Source organism: Macrotis lagotis, chromosome 1 (assembly GCF_037893015.1).
Source record: "Macrotis lagotis isolate mMagLag1 chromosome 1, bilby.v1.9.chrom.fasta, whole genome shotgun sequence".
Taxonomy (NCBI): Eukaryota; Metazoa; Chordata; class Mammalia; order Peramelemorphia; family Peramelidae; genus Macrotis; species Macrotis lagotis.
Window position 1 is genome coordinate 237,368,065 of NC_133658.1, and position 21,752 is coordinate 237,389,816.

General features: G+C 40.7%; 1 protein-coding gene and 1 long non-coding RNA gene across 3 annotated transcripts in view; one reads left to right on the forward strand and one right to left on the reverse strand.

Moving 5' to 3' along the window:
* LOC141504648 (uncharacterized) overlaps nucleotides 1-8,647 on the reverse strand; it is a 44,185-nt gene extending 35,538 nt beyond the window's left edge. The window contains exon 1 of one of the 2 annotated variants that reach the window (XR_012473440.1): nucleotides 3,577-8,647. This is a non-coding gene — a long non-coding RNA (uncharacterized LOC141504648). Of the gene's footprint in view, nucleotides 1-3,413; nucleotides 3,531-3,576 lie in introns of those variants that run through there. The other variant, XR_012473441.1, reaches the window with a different exon arrangement.
* The window catches only part of ALK (ALK receptor tyrosine kinase), a 1,220,046-nt gene that overhangs the window by 1,161,822 nt on the left and 36,472 nt on the right, over nucleotides 1-21,752 (forward strand). Inside the window, exons 15-23 of the mRNA XM_074209779.1 lie at nucleotides 539-683; nucleotides 3,091-3,273; nucleotides 4,906-5,004; nucleotides 5,641-5,793; nucleotides 6,534-6,632; nucleotides 7,765-7,951; nucleotides 9,399-9,489; nucleotides 9,617-9,681; nucleotides 11,138-11,267. Coding sequence (XP_074065880.1) covers nucleotides 539-683; nucleotides 3,091-3,273; nucleotides 4,906-5,004; nucleotides 5,641-5,793; nucleotides 6,534-6,632; nucleotides 7,765-7,951; nucleotides 9,399-9,489; nucleotides 9,617-9,681; nucleotides 11,138-11,267 — 1,152 coding nt within the window. The remainder of the gene's footprint in view (nucleotides 1-538; nucleotides 684-3,090; nucleotides 3,274-4,905; nucleotides 5,005-5,640; nucleotides 5,794-6,533; nucleotides 6,633-7,764; nucleotides 7,952-9,398; nucleotides 9,490-9,616; nucleotides 9,682-11,137; nucleotides 11,268-21,752) is intronic.

A 21,752-nucleotide genomic window follows, 5' to 3' on the forward strand; every position in this document is an offset into this window, starting at 1 on the left:
GGGGAGGAAGGCACAAATTTTGTCATTCCTAGAAAGAACTAGAGATATACAAGATAGGCAACCATCTAGGTCATAGCACATAATGAAAAGTATTTATAAGGGGCAATTTAAGTATTAGAATACATTTAATGCCAGGAGATCTCCTTTTCCATGACATGTGGGTATTTGTCTGTGATATGTCAAGTTTTAGTTGATACAGTGAAAAATCAGTCTGTGATAGTCACAGAGGAGACAGGTCAAGGGGTATAATTTTCAAGACTTTCCTAGGCCACCTAAATGCCTCAACTCAGTTCCCAGTTCACTACTACCCCCTCCATCTCTGAGGCAAACAGGATAACCACAGGCTCTTCTCCCAAATAATGTCATAGGAAGAATCTGACAGATGGTAGAGAAGAGCTGATGTAGCCTAAATCTGGAGCCTTTGGCAAATTTACTATCTCCCAACTAGCTCTTAAATGTTAAGACAAGATGCTAAGTTAGGGTTTAGCACAGGCTAGAGGAGGATACCCACTTCATTTTTTAAATTTTCTTTTGTCAGATGAAGAATGGAATACCAGTGCCTCTGATCATTGCAGCCGGAGGTGGTGGAAGAGCCTATGGGGCCAAAACAGATACATTCCATACAGAAAGACTGGAAAATAATTCCTCTGTTCTAGGTCTAAATGGCATTTCTGGAGCCGCAGGTAATGTGACCACACACCACTGCCCACAAAACACAGCCAGGCTCAGATGACTAGGGACTAAGATGGTCCTCTGAAGTCAGTAAGGACACTGGAACCACTTTGGAAGGTTGGGGTGGAGATGGGGGTACCAGTGAGGGGACATGGACAGAGTTGGAAATTGGGGAATATAATTTACCATGGAAAACAAATAACATCCTGAACCATACTTGTAGAACTCTTTCTTACTTGTATTTAGGGTAGCAGAACCCCAATCCCTAAACACTATTTCTTATGGCATTTCTATTATTATAATCATAAAAATAATTATATTTAAAATATATTTTAAAATTTGTAAACCCTTATAAGGGCCCCTATAATATCTGACAAGAGTACTGCCATCTTTAATAGAGGCATATTCAAAAAAAATCAAGACCTGAGTGCTTAATGACTACAATATAGAAACATATTTGCCTGATCTTACAGTGTTTTCAGGCAATATTTAATCTAATATAAAATATTTCCTCAAGAATACAACAACACAGGGAATCAGAGCCACCTAGTAAAACCCTCCCAAAAAACAACATTGCTATGAGATACCTAGGCCAAGTACTGCTCTCTAGATTTTGCAAGTAAGAAAAATTAAGCTGGGGATAGAGGAAATGATTTGTCATGCATCTGATAAGAGGCAAAGTTGGTACTTGAGCTCTGGACTTCCAGTCCTGTGCTCTTACCACTATATTATGCTATCTGCATATACAAATCAAAATAATGGGACTCCTGATAGTTCAATTACTTTATTATCTCCCATGTGACATAATTGTATTTTGACTTATTTTGAGTCACAGAATATCTCCAAGAGAATTGAGACCTGAATCTAGACTCTCTGACTCAGAATGACAAAAAAATCACCCTGAATTGATATTCTCCCAAGACTACCACTACCAAAAGAAGAATGAGAAACTCCTTCAAAATCCTGTGTCCTCTTGTCCTTAAGAGAAATGGAGGCCTATGGCAAAGAATGGAGAATATACAGGAGAGGAAGGCTTCCTGCTTGTTCCTGCCCACAAGCTCTGTTTCCCTGACCTCCACGACCCAAACCTCATCAACCAAAAAGTTGACCTCACTGATCCAGATTCACAGAAGTAAAACAAGAAGCCTAGGCCAGTTTCTGCTGAACAGTTTCCTTTGGAGTTAGCAGTTATAGGAAGAAAAAAAAGAATTTGGGGATATTCATATTGCAATATTTCTTTAAAACTCTCAAACTCAGTCTGGGAGAGAATATTTAGGTAACATTTCAGATCTGGTATTAGATTAATTCATGAAAACAAGTATCTGGCAAAGCTTTCTTTCAGATCATAAATGCCCAGAAATAGCAGAAGGAGTCTGAGAAATTTACTAGGACCATAACTCTAGAATGGGACCCTCCTTTTATAGAAGAGGACATTGAGGGGAAGATTTAGGTAAATTGTAAAATTCACCTAAAATGATTATTCAAGTAGCAGGTGGTAGAGTTAGGATTCATACCCAAGACTTCTAATGCTCCCTGTCCTCCTTGAAGACTAACCTTTGGGGGGGGGGGTAGAGGAGGAGTGAGATTAAAGATCTAAGATTTGTCAATTGTTGGAGACAGTGAGATAAGAATAAAACAAATTTAGTCAACTTCAAAAGTTTCTCAATCCCAGATCCATGCTCATCTATACATGAGCCCACTTACACATATATTTTGGGGCAGCTGCCTCTGAGGCTCGAGGGGAAGGGGCTGATCTAGGAGCAAGCTAGTTCAACAAACATCCCTTCCCTCCATTTCCAGCTGGGGAAACTGGAGATCACCCAATTCCATTGTGGATCTCCTGGGGAAGGGAATATTTTGAGGCCAAGTCAGCCAAATCCTCATAGTGCTTTTAAGGTTTGCAAAGTATCTCACCAATTGTTATTGTTCAATCATGTCTGACTCTTTGTGACCCCATTTGGAGTTTTTTTAGCAAAAGTACTGGAGTGCTTTGTCATTTCCTTCTCCAGCATGTTACAGATGAGGAAATTGAGGCAAACAGGGTAAACTGCCCAGACTCAAACAGCTAGAAAGTGTCTGAGATCAACCTGGAATCAAGAAGATGAGTTTTCTAGACTCCAAGCTCAGCTGCTCTACATCATCTCATTTGAGCCTCACAACAACCCTGGGAGGTAGAAGCTGTTACTATCCTCATTTTAAGAGATGAGGAAACTGAGACAGGCAGTAGATTAAGGGCTGGCCTTGTCCAGAATCACAGAGTTAGGAAGTATTTGAAGAAGGACTGGAACCCAGGTCTTCCTGCTTTCAAGTTCACCTCTCTGTCCATTCTCAGACTCCATGACCTCCTGCTCTTCCAACCAATTTCACTTCCTGGGCTTTCCTCATTCTGGGGTTGTTTTCTCCCTCTCTCCTCTGCAGGTGGTGGAGGTGGCTGGAATGATAACACTTCCTTGCTTTGGTCGGGAAAATCTTTGCTAGAAGGTGCTACAGGAGGACATTCCTGCCCCCAGGCCATGAAGAAGTGGGGGTGGGAGACAAGAGGGGGTTTCGGAGGGGGTGGAGGGGGGTGCTCCTCAGGTGGAGGAGGCGGAGGATACATAGGTAAAGATGCTTCGCGTTCAAGGTGTCAGTTTCCCTCCTTTAGTCATAGAAGTCAGGCAGATTCTAAGTCCCCATTTCCCCTTCCCTTCTCTTCCCCACTCCAAAACCCTTTTCCTTCTTTTCTCCTCCCCTGACCCTACCTTGTGATGATATGGCCCTCCCCTTTCCCTTTAGCTGGGCTGGGGGGAATGTACATGGGGCAGGCATGGTGGCAGCTGCCGAACTGCCATTTTGCCTCAAGCTTCCGCTAGGATAGCATCAAGATCTCACTGTGATTCTTGATCCCCTCCCCTCCCCACCCACCTGCTGTCCTTGATGGGAGAAAAGAGGCAATGGCCTCTCCCAGATCATTCTGAGTACCCCAATGAGGTGCCAGATTGAACACTATGAGGGTGATGGCTGGTAGCAGCTTCTGCCCAGTCCAGGGCCTCCTTCTGGATGGTCATGCTTGATCCTAAGCCAAGACCACTCCCCCTAAGGGAGGGATTGGTGATTTGTCCACCCCTCCAGTCACTGGACTGGTCCCCCTCACTTGTCACATTTAGCCCCATCAGGGGCTAAAAAGAAGCCACTCTCCAAGCTGATGCTTGAGGGGAATTTGGGTCAATCCATTCCCCAGGCCCTCTGGTCTCATCAGCAGGCAGCAATGGGCCTTTGACCTTGCTGCCCTCCTCTTGGCTCTTGCCCAAGACCAAACTAGGATTGATGATCCAAGAGGAGAGGAGGTGGTATAGTCCCCTTAGATTAGAGTAATGTGCATGCACTATGATATCTGTGTATTTTTTTTAATTTAATGCTTCATGTAAGATGCTTGTGTTGACCGTATGCTTTCATTCTTCAGGCTCCATGAGGGTGAGAAAAATCAGGCAGGGGGTGCAGTGGTGGGATGTGGCCAACCCCAAGAGGTGTGACCACACTAAATTCAGTGTGGTCCCAGTGTTCTTTGACTTCCCCTTTCATTCTTCTCTACCTATCCTGACCTGGTGGGTTAGAGAGCAGTGAGGCAAAGAGTAGGAGATGCTCTTTCCATAGGAATGCAGAATGTGTTAGATTCCTGTCCAAATGAATGCTCACAAATGAGTTAAAATGCCATGAAAAGAGCCTTCAGTTTGGAAGGCTGACTTAGAGTCGCGAGACCTGCGTTTGAAAGTTGGCTCTTCCATTCATTGCCTATGTGACTTTTGGGCAAGCCATTTATGCTCTTGAGACTCTCTGAGACTCAGTTTCCTCATATGTAAAATGAGGCCGGAGTTGATGACCTAGGGATCACTTATAGCTCCAGTACTATAATCCTGTGAGTTGTCCCAAAGAGTGAATAATGCAGGAGAGTAGTTTCAGTTCTACTCAAAGTACCCAGATTTAGAACTGCCCAGGTAGAAAACTTCATTATCATGCACATGACCCTGCTGAACCAAAGTTGCAGGAGCTAAGATTTGCTCTGCTCTGATCCCCCCCCCTTTACTATAAACTATACTCCCTGCCTGATGTCATCTCCCCTTAGGATCTTGGGGAATGAGTCAACTGTTTGCTCTGCTAGCATGCTGTGATTTATAGATGTGTGTATATTTATGTCTGTGTTTGTGTGTATCACGATTCCCTACCAGTGTTCAGCTTTTCTCTGGTTTGCAACAGGGGGTAATGCAGCTGTGAACAATGACCCCGAAATGGATGGGGAGGATGGGGTCTCCTTCATCAGTCCATTGGGCATCCTGTACACCCCGGCTCTAAAAGGTACCCCACTACCTCCCAGATGGCAATAGCCACAATGGGCCTCGGGAAAATATAGATCCGTGGTATACTGGGTTCTATGTTACATGATAGGGGATCCACTTGCAGATAGGAAGCCCCCACCCTTACAATCTAACTAGTTCAATCAATCATTAATGTGTCAGTCATTAATATGTGCTAAGCCCTGAGTAAAAACAAAGAGGCAAAAAATAAATAATAAATAAATAAAATTTTTAAGATACCAACCTCTCATATCCAGCAAGAATTATTAAGTACCTATTACAGGTCATTGTGCTAGGAACTAGGAATTCAAAGACAAAAGTGAAACAATACCTGCCCTCATGGAACTTACATTCTATATACAAACATACATATATACCCTTTTCAAGATTCTCACCAAGACATACATGATTACCTCCCACCCACCGTCCCACCTAGATGAATTTATGCCTCTTCTACTTACCTTCAAATGCCTGGAGCAAGACTTCTAAGGGAAACATAGGAAACTATATGAAGAGAAAAAGAGCCCATCGGCAGAAGCCCTGGGCATTGGGAGGTGTTCTGAGGGGTTGGCAGGAGAGCCATCCTGGCTGGTTCAGGCTGACGATGGTGTTTCCTGCCCCTCCCTTGTTACCCCAGTGATGGAGGGCCATGGGGAGGTGAACATCAAGCTTTACTTGAACTGCAGCCACTGTGAGATGGATGAGTGCCGAATTGACCCAGAGAGTCACAAAGTTATCTGTTTCTGTGAGCATGGCACAGTGCTGGCCGAAGATGAGGTCTCCTGCATAGGTGAGAAAGCAGAAGAACATGGGGCCTAGAACTCTACTGGGATGGAGATCTGCAGGGAGAGGGGGTGTCCCATGGTTATTCACCCACGGCTTCCTTGCTCCAATTTCAGCTTGGATAAAGGGAATTAAGTATTCAAAAGCAGGATGGAAAAAGACTTGAGCTAATCATGGACCCCAGCAGGATTCCTGTTGAGAGGGACCATAGAGCTTGCTGAGTCCCACTCCGTTTTACATTCGAGGAAAGTGAGGCCCACTTATCTAAGTGTCAGAGCTGGCTCTTAAACTGATGCTTCTGATTTTACTCACAGACCACTGTATCTTCAGGCCTTTAGAGGTTATCACCTAGCTAGCAATAAATAATTAGTTAAAATAGAAAGGATAGGAATAACTATTTTCCTTCCCTATCTTATCTCTCAGTAGCCACACCCTCAGTGGTCTCCCACTATGGTGGCCTTTTGTTAGCAGACAGCTTCTGCTAGAGATTCTACCCCCCAGCTGAAGTGAGGACATATTCCTTCTGCCACTGATAGTTTGGGTTCTTTCTATAGACAGAAGTACACACTCTGCTTCTGAACTCTCTAAGCTCATGAGAGGAGCAAAAGGTCCTCTTCTGAGTGCACTGGATAAGGAAGAAGTGGAGAAGGTTCCATGGGAGGGGATGAAGGCAGAAGTACCCTGAAAATAATTCCATTGATGAAGCTGTATATGGTTCTCAGGCCCTCCTCTTAATCTGTCTCCTAGTGTCATCTGAGCCTCACCTGCCTCTCTCCCTGATTCTGTCTGTTGTGACCTCTGCCCTGGTGGCTGCCTTAGTCCTGGCATTCTCAGGCATCATGATTGGTGAGTATATTGGGCCCTCCTGGAGGCAAGGATTGCATTTGTGTTGGAAATGCCAAAGAAATGAGGCCTTGCTCTTATGAAACATGAAGCTTCTGAGATGTTCTCAGGATTAGTGAGGGACCCTTGATGGTAGGAGGACAGAGAACCCCCAAAATGTCTTCTTCCACCTCACAGAAGCTCAGTGGTTATATTTATGGAGAAAGTTCCCTCACCCAAACCTTAGCTTTATTCTTCATAGATAAGGAAGAGATCTGTCCTCCCTATAGTCCTCAACCTACCCTTTATTGGTAAAGGTATGAGTCGTTCTCAGTACATGCCTTTCCAATGCAACCTTCCAATGCAAGGTTCAGGTGATTTGCTTCCAGAATTCACTCCAAAATCCACTATCATGTTCCCATTGGCTCCCTCTTCTCTACAGCAGAGCATGTCCTGTTCCTTCAGTGTGTTGCCATTATGGCATAGCTTCAAGGTTCTTCACCATACTAATTACCCTCCTCTGGATGCTCCTTTAGTGTATGGTCTTAAATGTTATGTCCCTCTTCATGTACCCTAAAATTCATGAGCTTTTCTGATCAGGAAAGAGATTGTATGACTAGCTCAGGGCCATAAATATTCCATTCATCATCAAGTCCATACAGTACTTTCCATATCCCTGGCTTCCCTGGCTTCCCTTCAAACCTCAAGGACACCCCCATGATACAAAGGATCATTGGCACAGGACTTTAATGGAGGAATCAGAATAAGCATCAGGAGCTCTCAGAGCTAATTGATACCTGCCCTTCTGTAGCTTAATAGTCTTCCAGATAATTCAATAGGGTGTTTTTCCAGAGTCCCACTCCTTCATTTTACATATAAGGAAACTGAGACCCAGGAAGGTGTTGCCACTTACCCAAGTGTCAGAGCTGGGTCTCAAACTGATGCTTCTCTCTTTTCTCACAATCCAATGTATCTTCAGTCCTTTAGAGGTTATCACCAGCCAGCAATAAATAATTAAAATAGGAAGGATAGGAAGTAGCTATTTTCCTTCCCCATTCCTCTCAGTGGGATGAAGCAGAAATGGCCCCAGAGCTTGGACACTCCTTTGACCATGCCCCTTAAGCCCCCACCTGTGTGGGTTTGTCTCTGTCTCCAGTGTACCGCAGAAAGCATCAGGAACTCCAGGCAATGCAGATGGAACTGCAGAGCCCAGAGTACAAGCTGAGCAAACTGAGAACCTCTACCATCATGACTGACTACAACCCCAACTACTGTTTTGCTGGCAAAACCACATCCATCAGTGACCTCAAGGAGGTGCCTCGGAAGAACATCTCCCTCATTCGGTAAGTCCCATCCACTCCATCCTACAACTGTGTTGAGACTGGGGTGGGGACATCCAAGATGGTGAAACTTAAGAAAGCAAAAACGTTCAAAAAAACTGAGTTCAAATTCTGGTTCTGCTGCTATCTATGTGACCTTTAACAAGTCACATATCTGCTCTAGATTTTGGTTTTCATCTGTAAAGTTCAAAAGCTGTGTTAAATGAACCCTGAAGTTCCTTCTTGCCCTAGAATTCTAGACTTAAAGTCAAGAAGACTTTGGTTCGAATTCCAATACAGATGCTTACTTTCTATGTGACTATAGTAATCTCTCTGTGCCTCAGTTTGTTCATTTATAAAATTAGTAATGTTGTACTTTGTATATTAGTCAAGTCATCCTTTCTGTGCCTTAGCTTCCTTAACTTAAAAATAAACTTGTCCAGCTATAAACCTCATGATTTTATGAGGAAAGCCAGCTCAGAGATGGAGTCATGGAAACCTATCCTTGTCCCAATCCACGAGGCCCAATGTCAGTTTAAGGCAGGAAGTGGAAAAGGTAATTTCAAGGCTGGATGACCACATGTCAGGTATGATGTAGAAAGGATTCTTGTTCAGGTATGGGATGTAGCCTATGAAGTTCCTTCTATTTCTTAGGTTCTGTGGTCTGTGAAAAACAAATAATTTTTTCTTTTATTTAACTCTTTTAAAATATGTGTATTCTTCCTATTTTTCTTCAAAAATATAATGTGTGATTTTAACAAAACATATATACTTTTTACATTTTTAAACTTTCAATTATAAATGTACAATATCTATTTTTAAAAACAGTATTTCAAATTAGTCAACAGAGGAAGCTTTGTTATGACTACTCAAATCTTCTCACATATAAATACATGTGAAAAAAAGATGAGTTTTCTTGCTTTTTTTCAGTTCCCAATGATTTCTCAGTTTGAATGAATGTATTCAAAAGAAACAAGTCTTTTTTCATACCTATATGAGAATCTATTTTTGTTAAAATGAGGATTATCTCTTCAGTCTTTTGTAAATCTAGATGTTAATTAAGAGATGTTCATTGATATGATTTTCTATAAAATTTCATCATTAAACAGTTGCTGCTTGTCTTTGTTGTTGTTCATTTGACTGTTCACAGCTTTTCATGACTCCATTTGGGTTTTCTTGAGAGATACTCAAGTGGTTTGCCATTTCTTTCTCTAGCTCATTTTATTACAAACTAGGATAAGTGACTTGCCCAGGGTCACACAGCTACTAAGTGTCTGAGGCCAGAAATGAACTCAGATTTTCCTGACTCCATGTCTAGCAATCTATCCACGGTGCCACCTAGCTGCCCTATGGATTGTCTGCTTCATATATTCCAGAGAAATGTTTACTTGATAATCATAACATAACCAACTACTTAAGCCTGTAAAGAGGGCCTAGTGTATTATCTCACTCTTTTTTCTGCTTTGTCTAGGGGTCTGGGCCATGGCGCCTTTGGGGAGGTATATGAAGGACAAGTGTCTGGAACCCCCAGTGACCCCAACCCCCTACAGGTGGCAGTTAAGGTAAGGGATAACCCCATGGTATCAAGGTCTGAATCACTACTTCTGAGAAGTATCTCATCCATCATGCATCCTGACTTATGACTTTTCCTTTTTCTCTTCCTTTTTCCCTTTCTGGGTCGGCATCCAGACACTTCCAGAGGTGTGTTCAGAACAAGATGAGCTGGATTTCCTCATGGAAGCATTGATCATTAGGTAAAGTAACCCATTTTCTACTGAGTACAGAGCCCAAAGAATTTCCCATGGAATGTTTAAATGTCAAAGGGAAGTTGGCCTTTGCATCTTCTGGGTCTAGGCTTCCACCAAAGTTTGGCATCTGGGAACACAGTAAAACTGACCCCAGGGAACATGGAAGAAATTCAGTAGTCTGCCAACCACCAGAAGAGAGAAGCTTCCATTTCCCTTCCACTTTTCTATGATTTTACTAAAATGCCCAATAATCTGGGAAAAGATCCTTTGTCCCTTTTTGTTTTTGGACTCAGGATAGTAGACTTTATATGGGATATAGTAGACTTATACTGGTGAGAAAACTTAGACTGCCTAGAGGCAGCATTAGCTATATTAGCCTCTCAAGGTTATTTCTAAATCCATGATAATCATGACAAAAAGTCATCATCGAAACCAAGCTTTCCAAGTGGTTTCTGGAGTCTTCTGTAATCCTAAAATGACTCTAATAGCTGACTCTGGCAGGACCTTACCTGGGTTATTGTTGCCCAAAAAGTGACCAACTTTATGTATGCTGGATATTTCTCTTTAATAAATGTATAATTATTTTAACAAAGAAGCCATACCTATATCTATATCTTAAAATTTTAATTGTTTTAATTATAAACATGGGTTTGTTTTTCAAAAATTATTAGGTTTTTTCAAGCTGATCAATATGAAAAGCTTAAAATATTGGGCTATAAAGCATATACACATAAACTAGCTGCCCCTATAGTTCTCTTAATAATCTTATAAATTCCAAAACTCATTCAAAATTACCTTAAATCATTTTCTTTTTCAAAATATAAAAGTTTGCAAACTCTTTTATCAATTATAAAGCCTGATTAAAAACACATAGCTCAGGAGTCTAACTTTCCCATTAGTTCTTTTTCCTCCTATGACTCTGGAGGAGCCAAAAAATATTATAACCAAAAAAAAATTATTATTTTTTTACAAATCCCTTAATTAATGTATTTTAATGTATTTTAATTAATGTATTTTTAGATAACTTTGTTCACTGGATCACACATTATAGCTTTAACCAATTTGAAGAAAGTTAGCATTTTCCTAGCAAATGCTTTTACTTGCTTTTTAGTTTCCAAATGATTTCTCAGGAAGAATTATGAATAGAGTGGGGAGGAACAGAGCAAATGGCTAGTATGTATAATTTCTTATGAAAGAGTATTGGGGGGGGGGGCTAGGTGGCTAGGTGGCTAGGTGGCATAGTGGATAAAGCACCGGCCTTGGAGTCAGGAGTACCTGGGTTCAAATCCGGTGTCAGACACTTAATAATTACCTAGCTGTGTGGCCTTGGGCAAGCCACTTAACCCCATCTGCCTTGCAAAAAAACCCTAAAAAAAAAAAAAGAGTATGAGGGCAGGTAGACAGCTGAATAAGTCTCTATTTTATCACAGCTAACTTTTGACTCTCCCTTCTTCTTCTGTAGCAAATTTAACCACCAGAACATTGTTCGTTGTATTGGGGTGAGCCTGCAGGCCCTGCCCCGATTCATCCTCCTAGAGTTGATGGCCGGAGGAGACCTCAAATCCTTCCTTCGGGAGACTCGCCCTCGCCCAGTAAGTGAGTCCAACAAATAAACAGTGTGATAGGTGGTGTAATGGGACTGAACAACCTTGAAAGTAAGTGCATGCCCTCAGTTCAGGACATAAGGGAAATTGGCTGGTGGTCTGAATTATGGGAATGGTCAAGAAGGAATAACTGGATAGTAGGACCAGTCAAAATGTACAAAGTCAATGCAAAATTTTCAGGCTCAAGTTAATTAACTTCTGGACTAATTAATTTTAAAATATGGTCTAATGGGAAAAGAATTGTGCTAAGAGTCAAAAGACCTGATTTGTTATCTGAGTTCTTCCTCAGTGACCCCATAAGTCTCCATGATTCAGATTTAGACCTGAAACACTGACTAATCCAACTCTTCATTTCAGTCCTAATTTCATTTTACCTCACCTCCAATTTCACTTTACCAACTGATATCTGGCCATGTTGAACTGGATGTTATATGTTTCCTTGTTATTCAGTTGTTTCAGTTGTATCCAAAACTTTGTGGCCCCTTTTGGGATTTTCTTGGTAAAGATATTGGAGTGGTTCATCATTTCCTTCTCCAGATTATTTTACAGATGCAAAAACTGAGGCAAAAAGAATTAAGTGATTTGCCCAGGGTCACACAGCTAGTGAGTGTCTGAGGCCGGATTTAAACTCAGGAAAATGAGTCTTCCTGACTCCAGAACAACTACTCTATTAATCACAATTTTCTAATATTGATATTAGTATAGTTAATATCAATAATTGACCTGTATATAAGACTTTAAAGTTGGTAAAGCATTTGTGTATGTTATTGCTGATCTTCACAACAAGCCTATGATGTTGTTCACTTGTTTTACAAATGGGCAAACTAAGCCTGACAGAAGTCCAATGACTTGTCCGGAATCATACTGCTAAGTTAATATCTGAGGTATTATTTGAACCCAGGTCTTCTTGACCCCAGGTCCAATACTCTATCCACTGTGCCACCTAGCTGCAAAAGTAAAAACATTCTAGAAGTGGGGAGTATGACTGAGAAGAGATGGTAGATACATATAGTCAACAAGCACTTAATGAGTATTTCTCAGCACTGAGCACTTCACTAAACTAGAGGAATAGTAGACAGATAGTTCTTGTTCTCCAGAAGTTTACATTCTAATGAGAGAAGATTTCACCCAAAAGAAAGGTGAAAAAGAAGCAAGCTGTCAAGCAGAAATCACTGTATTTCTTTTCAACCTGGGGGAAGATGGGGGAAGATGAATATCCTACACTCAGTTTACCAAAGAAAATACCCCAAAATTCCTTTCCTATGCAGACTCATCTACCTGTGACAGATTGGACATATCTCTCTTTCAGTCTCAGTCTTTCATCTGATTGAAATAGATGACTTACTTCTAAGGACATTTCTAACTGTAAATCTACAATCCTATGAATTGAATCTAATTGAATTGGTCTTGAAAAAATGCTAATTTGTAAATTCTCCAGGCATTGTTCTTAAGTCAGGAGATTCTTTCCAGTAACTATACCTCCATCCAGACTGGACCAGGGTTCAAAGGTTGCCTATAGTGGTTTCTGCTAAATCTAGAATTCCCCCTTCTTCAACTATGGTATCCTATTTAGCCCATTGAGCCCTAGAAGCTGCCCTCTTTCCTGATGGTGAAGGATATATTCAGGTGATAGATATACATATGTCTGAGAAGGACAGGGAAGCTGGTAGTTCCAGGAATTCTCCAATGGTACACCACAAGCTGGGAAGGGATCATTTCTGCTATTCCACACAAAAGAGGGGAGGAGGAGGAAGAGAAGGCAGTAAAGAATGGGAAGCAAAGGAAAAAGACATGGGGAACTGAGATTTGCAGCCATGGGCTAATAAAATTGACTGTGAATAAGAATTAAGCCATGTGGGCCTTCCCACAAGTTCCTGAGACTGCCATACTCCAGCTACTTCTTTTCTGACAATGGAGTCAATCTCCATTGAGTGTTTCCAGTATTTTTTTCCCTAAAGGATTCATCATCTACAAACCATCTTTCTTCTGATGAGGGTGAAAATGGCAGCCTGCAGATTCACTCCTCTCTCTCCTCCCCAACCTTCTTCCCCAATCTGAGTGTCTAAGACCAATTACCACTTATGTCAAGCTTGAACCTCAGACACCAAGGGAAGGAAGGAGCCTTGGCAAGGTTCGAGGTCAAACACAAAGTGGGAAGAGCTGAAAGAACGATGGCTTTTCAATGTCACTGCCCCAGATGCTTCCTAAATTCTTTACCCCTTGCTCCCTAGTCCTCCTCTACCTTTTCCTGTACTTAAGCACAAACTATGTGACAGAGACTATGTTCAGTAATAAGAATGCAAAGGCAAAAACAAACCAGGATTCTGAGCCTCAAGGAACTCATATTCCAAGGGTAAAGACAGAATGCAAACAACTACTAACGTGCAAGATATAATAGCTAATAAAAATAATAGCTAATGTTTATATTGTACCTACTATGGAGCAGTTGCTGAGCACTTTACAAATATCTCATTTGTATCCCTCAAAACCTTGGAAGATAGGTATCATTTTGCAGATAAGTAAACTGAGGCAAATAGCAGCTAAGTGATTTGCCCAAGCTCACTCAATTAGTCTGAGGTTGCATTTGAATACAGGTCTTCCTCTCTCCTGGTTTCCATTGCAGAAGATGGCATTTCAGTTGAACAAGGCAAGGGAAACCAGGAGCCAGATCCTTCCCTTAGAAGCGATTTCTCTTTTCCTCATCACATTATTAGCCCCTCTAGTCCTTTCTTTCCTCCTTCCTTCTCTTCCTCCTCTTCTTCCCTTTCCTTCTTTCTCCTCCCTCTTCCCTCTCACCCTCTTTATCTACCTTCCCATTCTTTACTGCCTTCCCTTCCTCCTCCTCCCTGTTGTATGACATGGGAGACACTGTACAGGACCACCCAGCATGGCATGCCCTCATCAGAGAGAGTGCTGTGCTCTATGAGCAAGACAGAATTGAAGCAGCTTAAAGGAAACGTGAGATTTATAAGTTTAGAGTAACCTACCCAAGTGTTCACATGGAAAATTTGTACCCAACTTGTGATAGAGCATTCCAAACTCATATTAGTCTGGTAAGTCACAGTAGGACACATCTCTAATATCTCATCTCTCACATAGCCATGTCATTTTGGTCTTCTTCAATAACAAAGGACAAAAACCAATCTCTCCCCACCCACCCACCCCCAGGACTTTGGCCCCTCTTCACTTTCTGAGCTGAATTCAGTCATTTAGAGACAGCCCATGAAATGCTTTTGTGGCAGAAGAGATCAAGGGAAGGCTAGGGTCCTCAGGTCTTTAAAAAGCCCTTAAGACCAGAGAACTGATAGATATAACTTGAAAGAGGACTTCTTCAAATCTTCAGTAGAAAGAACTGGGGATATTTTAGTTGGCAAAAAAATAAGTCTAAAAGGGATCATGGTGGCTTTCTTTAAATATGAGAAAGGTTGTCAAGTGAAAGAAGGATTAGATTTATTCTGTTTGGTATTTGAGTAGTGTAGAGATATTGAAAAGGAACTGATTAAGGAATAACTTCAGAAAAATCTTCTGATTTATCTTCCTGAAAGAAGTATTATATTCCCAGAACTTAAGGAAGAGCTTGGGAAGTAAAGCACTTAATAACTGCTTATTAGCATTATTACCCAGGGGTATACTAGAGCCAGCTTCCACTCATTCCCAAGAGACAATAGTTAAATGTTTAGTGTATACACCTTGGAAATCAGGCAAACGCTACAAATCAGGACTTGCTTTACTGGCTTGTTGATTGTCTGGACTTTAAAAAGTGATGGAGAAAATAGTAATAATGAAGAACAGAGTTTAAAAATATATCAGGTGTTTTTGGAGAGTCAGTAGTTCAATGTTTACCAGCACACTCCTGAGAGCTATTCAAAAGTGGAATGGTGTATCTAAAGAAATAATCATTTGCTCCTCTTTGGAGGTCTTCGAGCAGAGGTTGGATAAGTACCTGTAAGATATTTTGGTGGGATTCTTTTAGGGTGTGGATTACACCAGATGGTCAAATTTCAAAATTCTGTGTTTCAGTGATAATTTAGAAAGCACGTTTTATGTTCCTATATTGAGCTAGGTGCTGGTGATACAAGACAAAAACAAACAACAACAAAAAAAAAAATCCCCTATATTCTATTAGGGGGGAAACAACATACATATTTGTAAATACAAAGCATATTCAGAGACTGGTAACAATAGGGCATCAGGAGATATGCCTGGCACTTGAGCTAAGCCCTGAAATAGAATTAGTAATCCATCCCAAGAGTCAAAGTTGAGGAAGGAGGATGTCCTAGAAATGACTCAAAATCTGTGCCTGTAACAAAAACTCAGTTGTGGGAGATGGATTGTTATATATGGGGAATACGATGGAGACTAGTGAGTTTGTCTGGAACTTGAAGTGTGTAAAGGGGAGGAGAGGGGATCAAGAACTTAGTAGAGAAAAAGAAGCTGAGGCTGAGAGCAGAGGCTGAAAGATATGACAGGAAAGACATTCTGTAAAGTGTCAAAACAGCAGAAATTAATTAGCATTGGAGGAGGATCTACATGGCTTAGAAGGATAGTAGATGTACCCTGAATGTGGTATCAATGGTGATTGTACTTGAGACTCTCTTCATCTCTTTATCTAACTTATGCCCTGACTCTTAGCAGAGGAATTAACATCTGCCCCATTCTGACCTATAGGGCAATTAAACAGGGCAATAGATTGAGCACCAACCCTGGAGCCAGGAAGACCTGGGTCCTATTCTGGCGCTAACTGTGTGATCCTGGGCAAGTCCCTTGTTTGCCTCAGTTTCCTCTTCTGTAAATTGAGCTGGAAAAGAAATAACAAATTACTCAAGTATCTTTGCCAAGAAAATGTGACTCAAATAGGGTCACAGAAAGTCGGACAAGATTGAAATGACTCAACAACGTTTCACCATCCCAAGGATAATGAATGATGAGAGCTGAATTCTGTTGGACAACAGTTTGAAATCATCCAAGGGCCATCTCAGAGAGATAAAGAACAACAAGAGAAATCATCTACCTTTTTCCAAGAAATTCCCTCCCAAAAGTGGAAGTCTCAGTTTAAATCCTCAATATTTTCAGGACCAGTTAGACTAGAGCAAAGAGCTCGTTCTAAGGAGGGGCTTTCTAACAAAAAGAGGCACCTAGTAAAGAAGCTGCTTCAGCGTTCTTGAGTTCAGTTAATGAATCAGTCAAACTTTTATTAAGCACTAATTGGAGATGCAAAGAGAAGCCAAGACCAGATCCTGCTCTCAAGGAACTCAGAGTCTAATGGCAGAGACCACATGGACACATTAAGGTTTTGTTCAGAATACACACACACACACACACACACACACACACACACACACACACACACACAAACACACACACACACACACATTGCAATCCAAGGTGAAAATGTGGTGCTTGAGCTGAGTGTATACTTTGAAATCATAAAATCTGAGACTTAATATTAAAAGAGATCAGTGGACTCATCATTTAGACTACTCTCTAAGGTTTCTTCTATCTTTGTTTTTAAGAACCTTAAAGGTCCTCAAATCTGTCAAGGGATATCAAACTCAATTAGAAATAGGGAAAACTATACCTAAAGATCCCTGCTGACCATATATTGATTCAGAAAACCACATGTTAATATTAGCTTTATTCTACTGTATTTTTATTTTGTTATATTTTATTTTATTATTTTTATCATATTTTAATCAAGTTCTACCCAGAGTTGCTGGCTTCCCTCTTGCTAGAAATGCTGAAGATACTATTTGACTATTTGTTGAATGGGGTGAAGAAGGGTGCTCAAATCATCAATTCACCAGTATTGCTTACTACCAAGGTATTTTAAAGTGGTACCCACTCTTCCCTTGGACACCATTTATATTTGTAGAAGTATGAACCCAAAGCTTTTGAGTCAAAATATTTTGTGAATACTGTTCGTACTATACCATTTGGGGAACTGCTTTTGCTGTGATAAAATTGAACAAAGCTAAGTGGGAGGACTTATCTTGGTTTTTTCTCCTTTCACTTCTAGGCCATGATAAGGCAGTAGAGTAGGACTTTTAAGTGCTTATATATTGGGAGGGGGAGTGCTAAAATGAGGGGGAGAAGGAAATGGCAAACTTCTCCAGTATCTTTGCCAAGAAAAACTTCAAATGGGTCAGACACAACTAAAAAAGGTTTGAAAAGAGTTTGTTCTGGGGCAAAGGTTTTCGTTCCACTCTGGTTTCAGAATTTATTCTGTCAAAATGCCCACATTCAGATACAGAGATGTTGAGACCTTTTTTCTCTCTATTAACTTAGAGGGGCAACTGGCTCCTTCAAAGCTATTTCGTTAAATTATGGATGTAAACATTTACATCTTTGAAATCAAAACACAATAGTGTTTAAGAAAATGTGAGTAATGTAGATTAAACTTGTTATTTTTCCTGAGAGCTGATCTTTAAACATTTAGCAATTTCCTACCCAAAAGAATAATTCCAACTTTCTCAGGAGGGAGAAAGAAGATTAAAAGAATATGTATCTATTCAATAGTTACTAAAAGCTTGAAAAATATTATTTCATTTAATAAAGTAAAATTTAATTTAGTAAGATACATTTAATTTTATCTCATCTAGAATCCTATTTATTTCTTTTTTTAAATTTTATTTATTTAAGGCAGTGGGGTTAAGTGAAGTGACTTGCCCAAGGTCCCACACAGCTAGGCAATTATTAAGTCTCTGAGTTCAGATTTGAACACAGGTACTCCTGACTCAAAACTGGTATTCTATCCACTGCACCATCTAGCTGCCCCTAGCCTATTGGGGTTTTTTTTCAGTTTTGTCAAACACTTTGTAACCTCATTTGGCATTCTCTTGGCAGAGACTGAAGTGGTTTCCCATTTTCTTCTCCTGTTCATTTTACAGTTGAGAAAACTGAGGCAAAACAGGGTTAAGTGATTTGCCAAGGATCACACAGCTAGTAAATGTTTGAGATCAGATTTGAACTTGGTTCTTCCTGATTCCAGGCTTGGCACATTAAACACTGTGCCCAGGATTTTGACATTTGCTCTATAATTTCAGTTATCTGACTGTGATCCCATTGGTTTTTGTTTTGGGTTTTTTTTTATTTTTGCAAAGATACTGGTTTGTCATTTCCTTCTCCCCCTCATTTTACAGAATTTGGGATTCTTTAATCAGTCCCTAGCTCAGCTCTCATAAGCACTTGGGTTTAATTATTTAAGTCACCTGAGGTTACTTATCTGCCTAATGTAGATGTATTTCTTTTTATAAAAATAAATATTTTGTTTTCCAATTATACACAGTAGTAGTTTCTACCAATTATTTTTGCAAGGCTTTGAATTTTACAATTTCCCACCTCCCCCCTTCCCCCAACAGAAGGCAATCTGATAGTCTTTACATTTGTTTCCATGATATGCATATATCAAAATTGAATGTGTTTAGAGAAAAAAACATATCCATAAGGAAGAGAATAAATATTAGATAGCAAAATTGTGAAATATACAAGATGACTTTTTTTTAAAAAATGAAAAATAATCTCTGCTCTTTGTTTAAACTCCACAGTTCCTTCTCTGGATACAGATGGTATTCTCCATCACAGATCTCCTAAAATTGTCCCTGATTATTGCATTGATGGAGTGAGCAAATCCATCAAGGTTGATCATCACCCCCATGTTGTTGTTAGTGTATACAACATTCTAATGGTTCTGCTCATCTAGGAGATATATTTCTTAACTATTCTTAGGCATCAGGGCGGCTAGGTGGCGTAGTGGATAAAGCACCGGCCTTGGAGTCAGTAGTACCTGGGTTCAAATCTGGTCTCAGACAATAATTACCTAGCTGTGTGGCCTTGGGCAAGCCACTTAACCCCGTTTGCCTTGCAAAAACCTAAAAAAAAACTATTCTTGGGCATGAACATACCCTTGAATGGACCTCATGCTTCCAAGTTACTCAGTGACAACCTGCTGGACATTGGGGTTCTGGATACACCAACATTGTCTAAACTAGAATAATAAGGAAAAGCTTTGTGTCCTTTTTGAACTTCACAAATATATGACCCAAATTGCCTCAAATGAGATAAATTTGGTGAAATGTCTCTAAAATAAAATAAAAATCTAGCCACAGTGGGAGGCAATGCTGTGAAGTCCCCAGGACCTAATTTTAAAATCTCCTTGTTTACAAATTCCTACATGGTTTTATAATCTATCTTCTCCCTCCTTCACATATATATGCAAAATATATTCATGTATACATGTACATTTAAAATATACTTTTTGGACAAAGAGAAAGAAGATAGAAACCAGAAAGAGGCAATAACAGGGTTACTGGAAACAAGAACAGTTGAAATCATGGCACAAATAGCTGTGTTGTCACCCTAAACTATGGAAGTAGCAAAATCTAGCTAGGGTATTGAAAAGAAAAGACTAGCTATTATTGTTAGTGGTGTAAACTAGGTGAAATCCACCCTTCAAAATGCAGAGGAGTTGAAAGCAGAAAAGTTTATTAGTAGGAAAATCAGACACTTGTACCAAGACCCCCATATAAGATATAAAGGATCCCCCCAGTCCAGGAGTGGCAGAGAAGATAGTCTTGAAAAATCACAGAGGAAGTTCAGCAAGGAGTTGGGGAAAAGAATGTTCAATCTTTCATTTTCATCAAGTCAGTCTTGCTGTTTGAGAGTATTCTGACCCAGATGAGCAAATGCAGTGCTGTATGTACACCAGATCTCTGAAAACTGATCACTCTTTTTCTGTTGCCAACTGTATGTTGGTTTAGTTTTCCCTCCAAGTTGGCACTCAGAAAGACACTCAGTATTTATTTTGCCTTGGGACCTCTGCTTTGGTTGAATGTGATTATTTAGCTTAGAGAAGATGAGTCTGTGATCAGTCTGTGACTCTGCACCACAAATTGCATTTGTCACTCTCACATTCTGTCTGTCTCTTCTCCTTACAATCACATAGCTCAAAAGATACCAATGTTTGCTACAAGGGTACATCCAGGAAGTTTTTGCATTTAGGTAAACAGAAAACAGTGTTTGTGATGAGAAGGTCATGAAATGGGCAAGTCTTCAGTAGAAGGTGACTATTGTTGTTGCTGTTTCCAACTCCATTCCTCCCAAGGCCTCCCTGCCATGACTGGTAATCTTAGCCTACTCTAGCATTAAAGTCACCTAGGATTATAAGCTTATCCTCTTTTGGTACATTGATGATAAGGGTCTCCAGGTCTTCATAAAATTTTTCTTTAACTCCATCAATGTCCATCATGGTAGGAACATGGGCACTGATCATAGTGGCATGGTGTTTTCCTAGAAATGACAATATGATTATCATAAGCCTGTCATTCACTCCTTTTGGTGGGCATTCAAAACTAGATTACTTTTGATTGCAAAACCCACCCCCAGGCACACAGCACTCCCCTTCACTTTGGCCAATCCAGAAAAAGGTGCATCCAGCTCCAACTTCAGGAAGCTGGCCTTTATCTACCAGCCTTGTCCCACTCAGGGCAGCTATTTGGATATGATATATGCTGAGTTCTCTTGCAGCAAGAACTGTTCATCTTTCATGTCTATGGGATCTTGTGTTGTCTATGAGTATGCGCACATTCCATGTACTGAGAGAGAATGGAATCTTCTTTGAAGAAGTTTTTGTAGATCTGTGTATGTATCTTGACCACACTATGGGATCCCTGTTTGCCATGGCAATCAGGTCAGGATTGGGTAAGCAGACAATTCTTAGGGCATCTTCTCTAGCCCCTTCTTCACATCAAAAGGTGAGAAGTGCAATCCTTAATAGGGCTGCCATATTTCACTGCTGCTTTCAATGGGGAAATGACCTCATGGCCTGGGCCACCTGTGTGCAGGGTTGTGACTACAGCTCCTAGAATATCCTCACCTGCTGCTTCACCACTAGCCTGACAACACAAGACTTTGAGGAATGGTTATGAGTAATGTAAGGATGTAGGGTGTTCATGGAAGACTAGCACCTTGGTGTGATGGCTACCAAGACCTCTTCAGGGCTGCCTTCCACCTTTGATGTCTGCCTAAGTCACCCAACTCTCACCTGTGACTCCAAGAAGCAGTAGCATATATAGGAGCCACACCCCAGCAGCCAGGTTAAAACAGGTCAAGGCTAACTGAGGGAATCTCAAGTTCATCAGTGAGTAGTGGGGGGGGGTGTCTACCCCATGTATTTGAAGTCTTTCACTGGTGGAATGGGCAGAAGACAATAATTTGTTCCGATGCCATGAAGATAGCTGAAGGTGCTGTGGAGAGCTTAGAACTTGGTTAGACATCGAAGATGCCAATGTCATCTACTGCATCTAGAGCCATCACCAGTTGTCTTGACTCTGTCTAGCTATACTGGATCATGATATCTTAGAGGAGAGAAAGAGGCAGAAGGCTTAGTGCAACTCTGCCTCACTTAAATCCAATTTACATACACAACAAAAGACATCACATCTCATCACATCACTAAGGTATGGCTGTGGCAAGTGG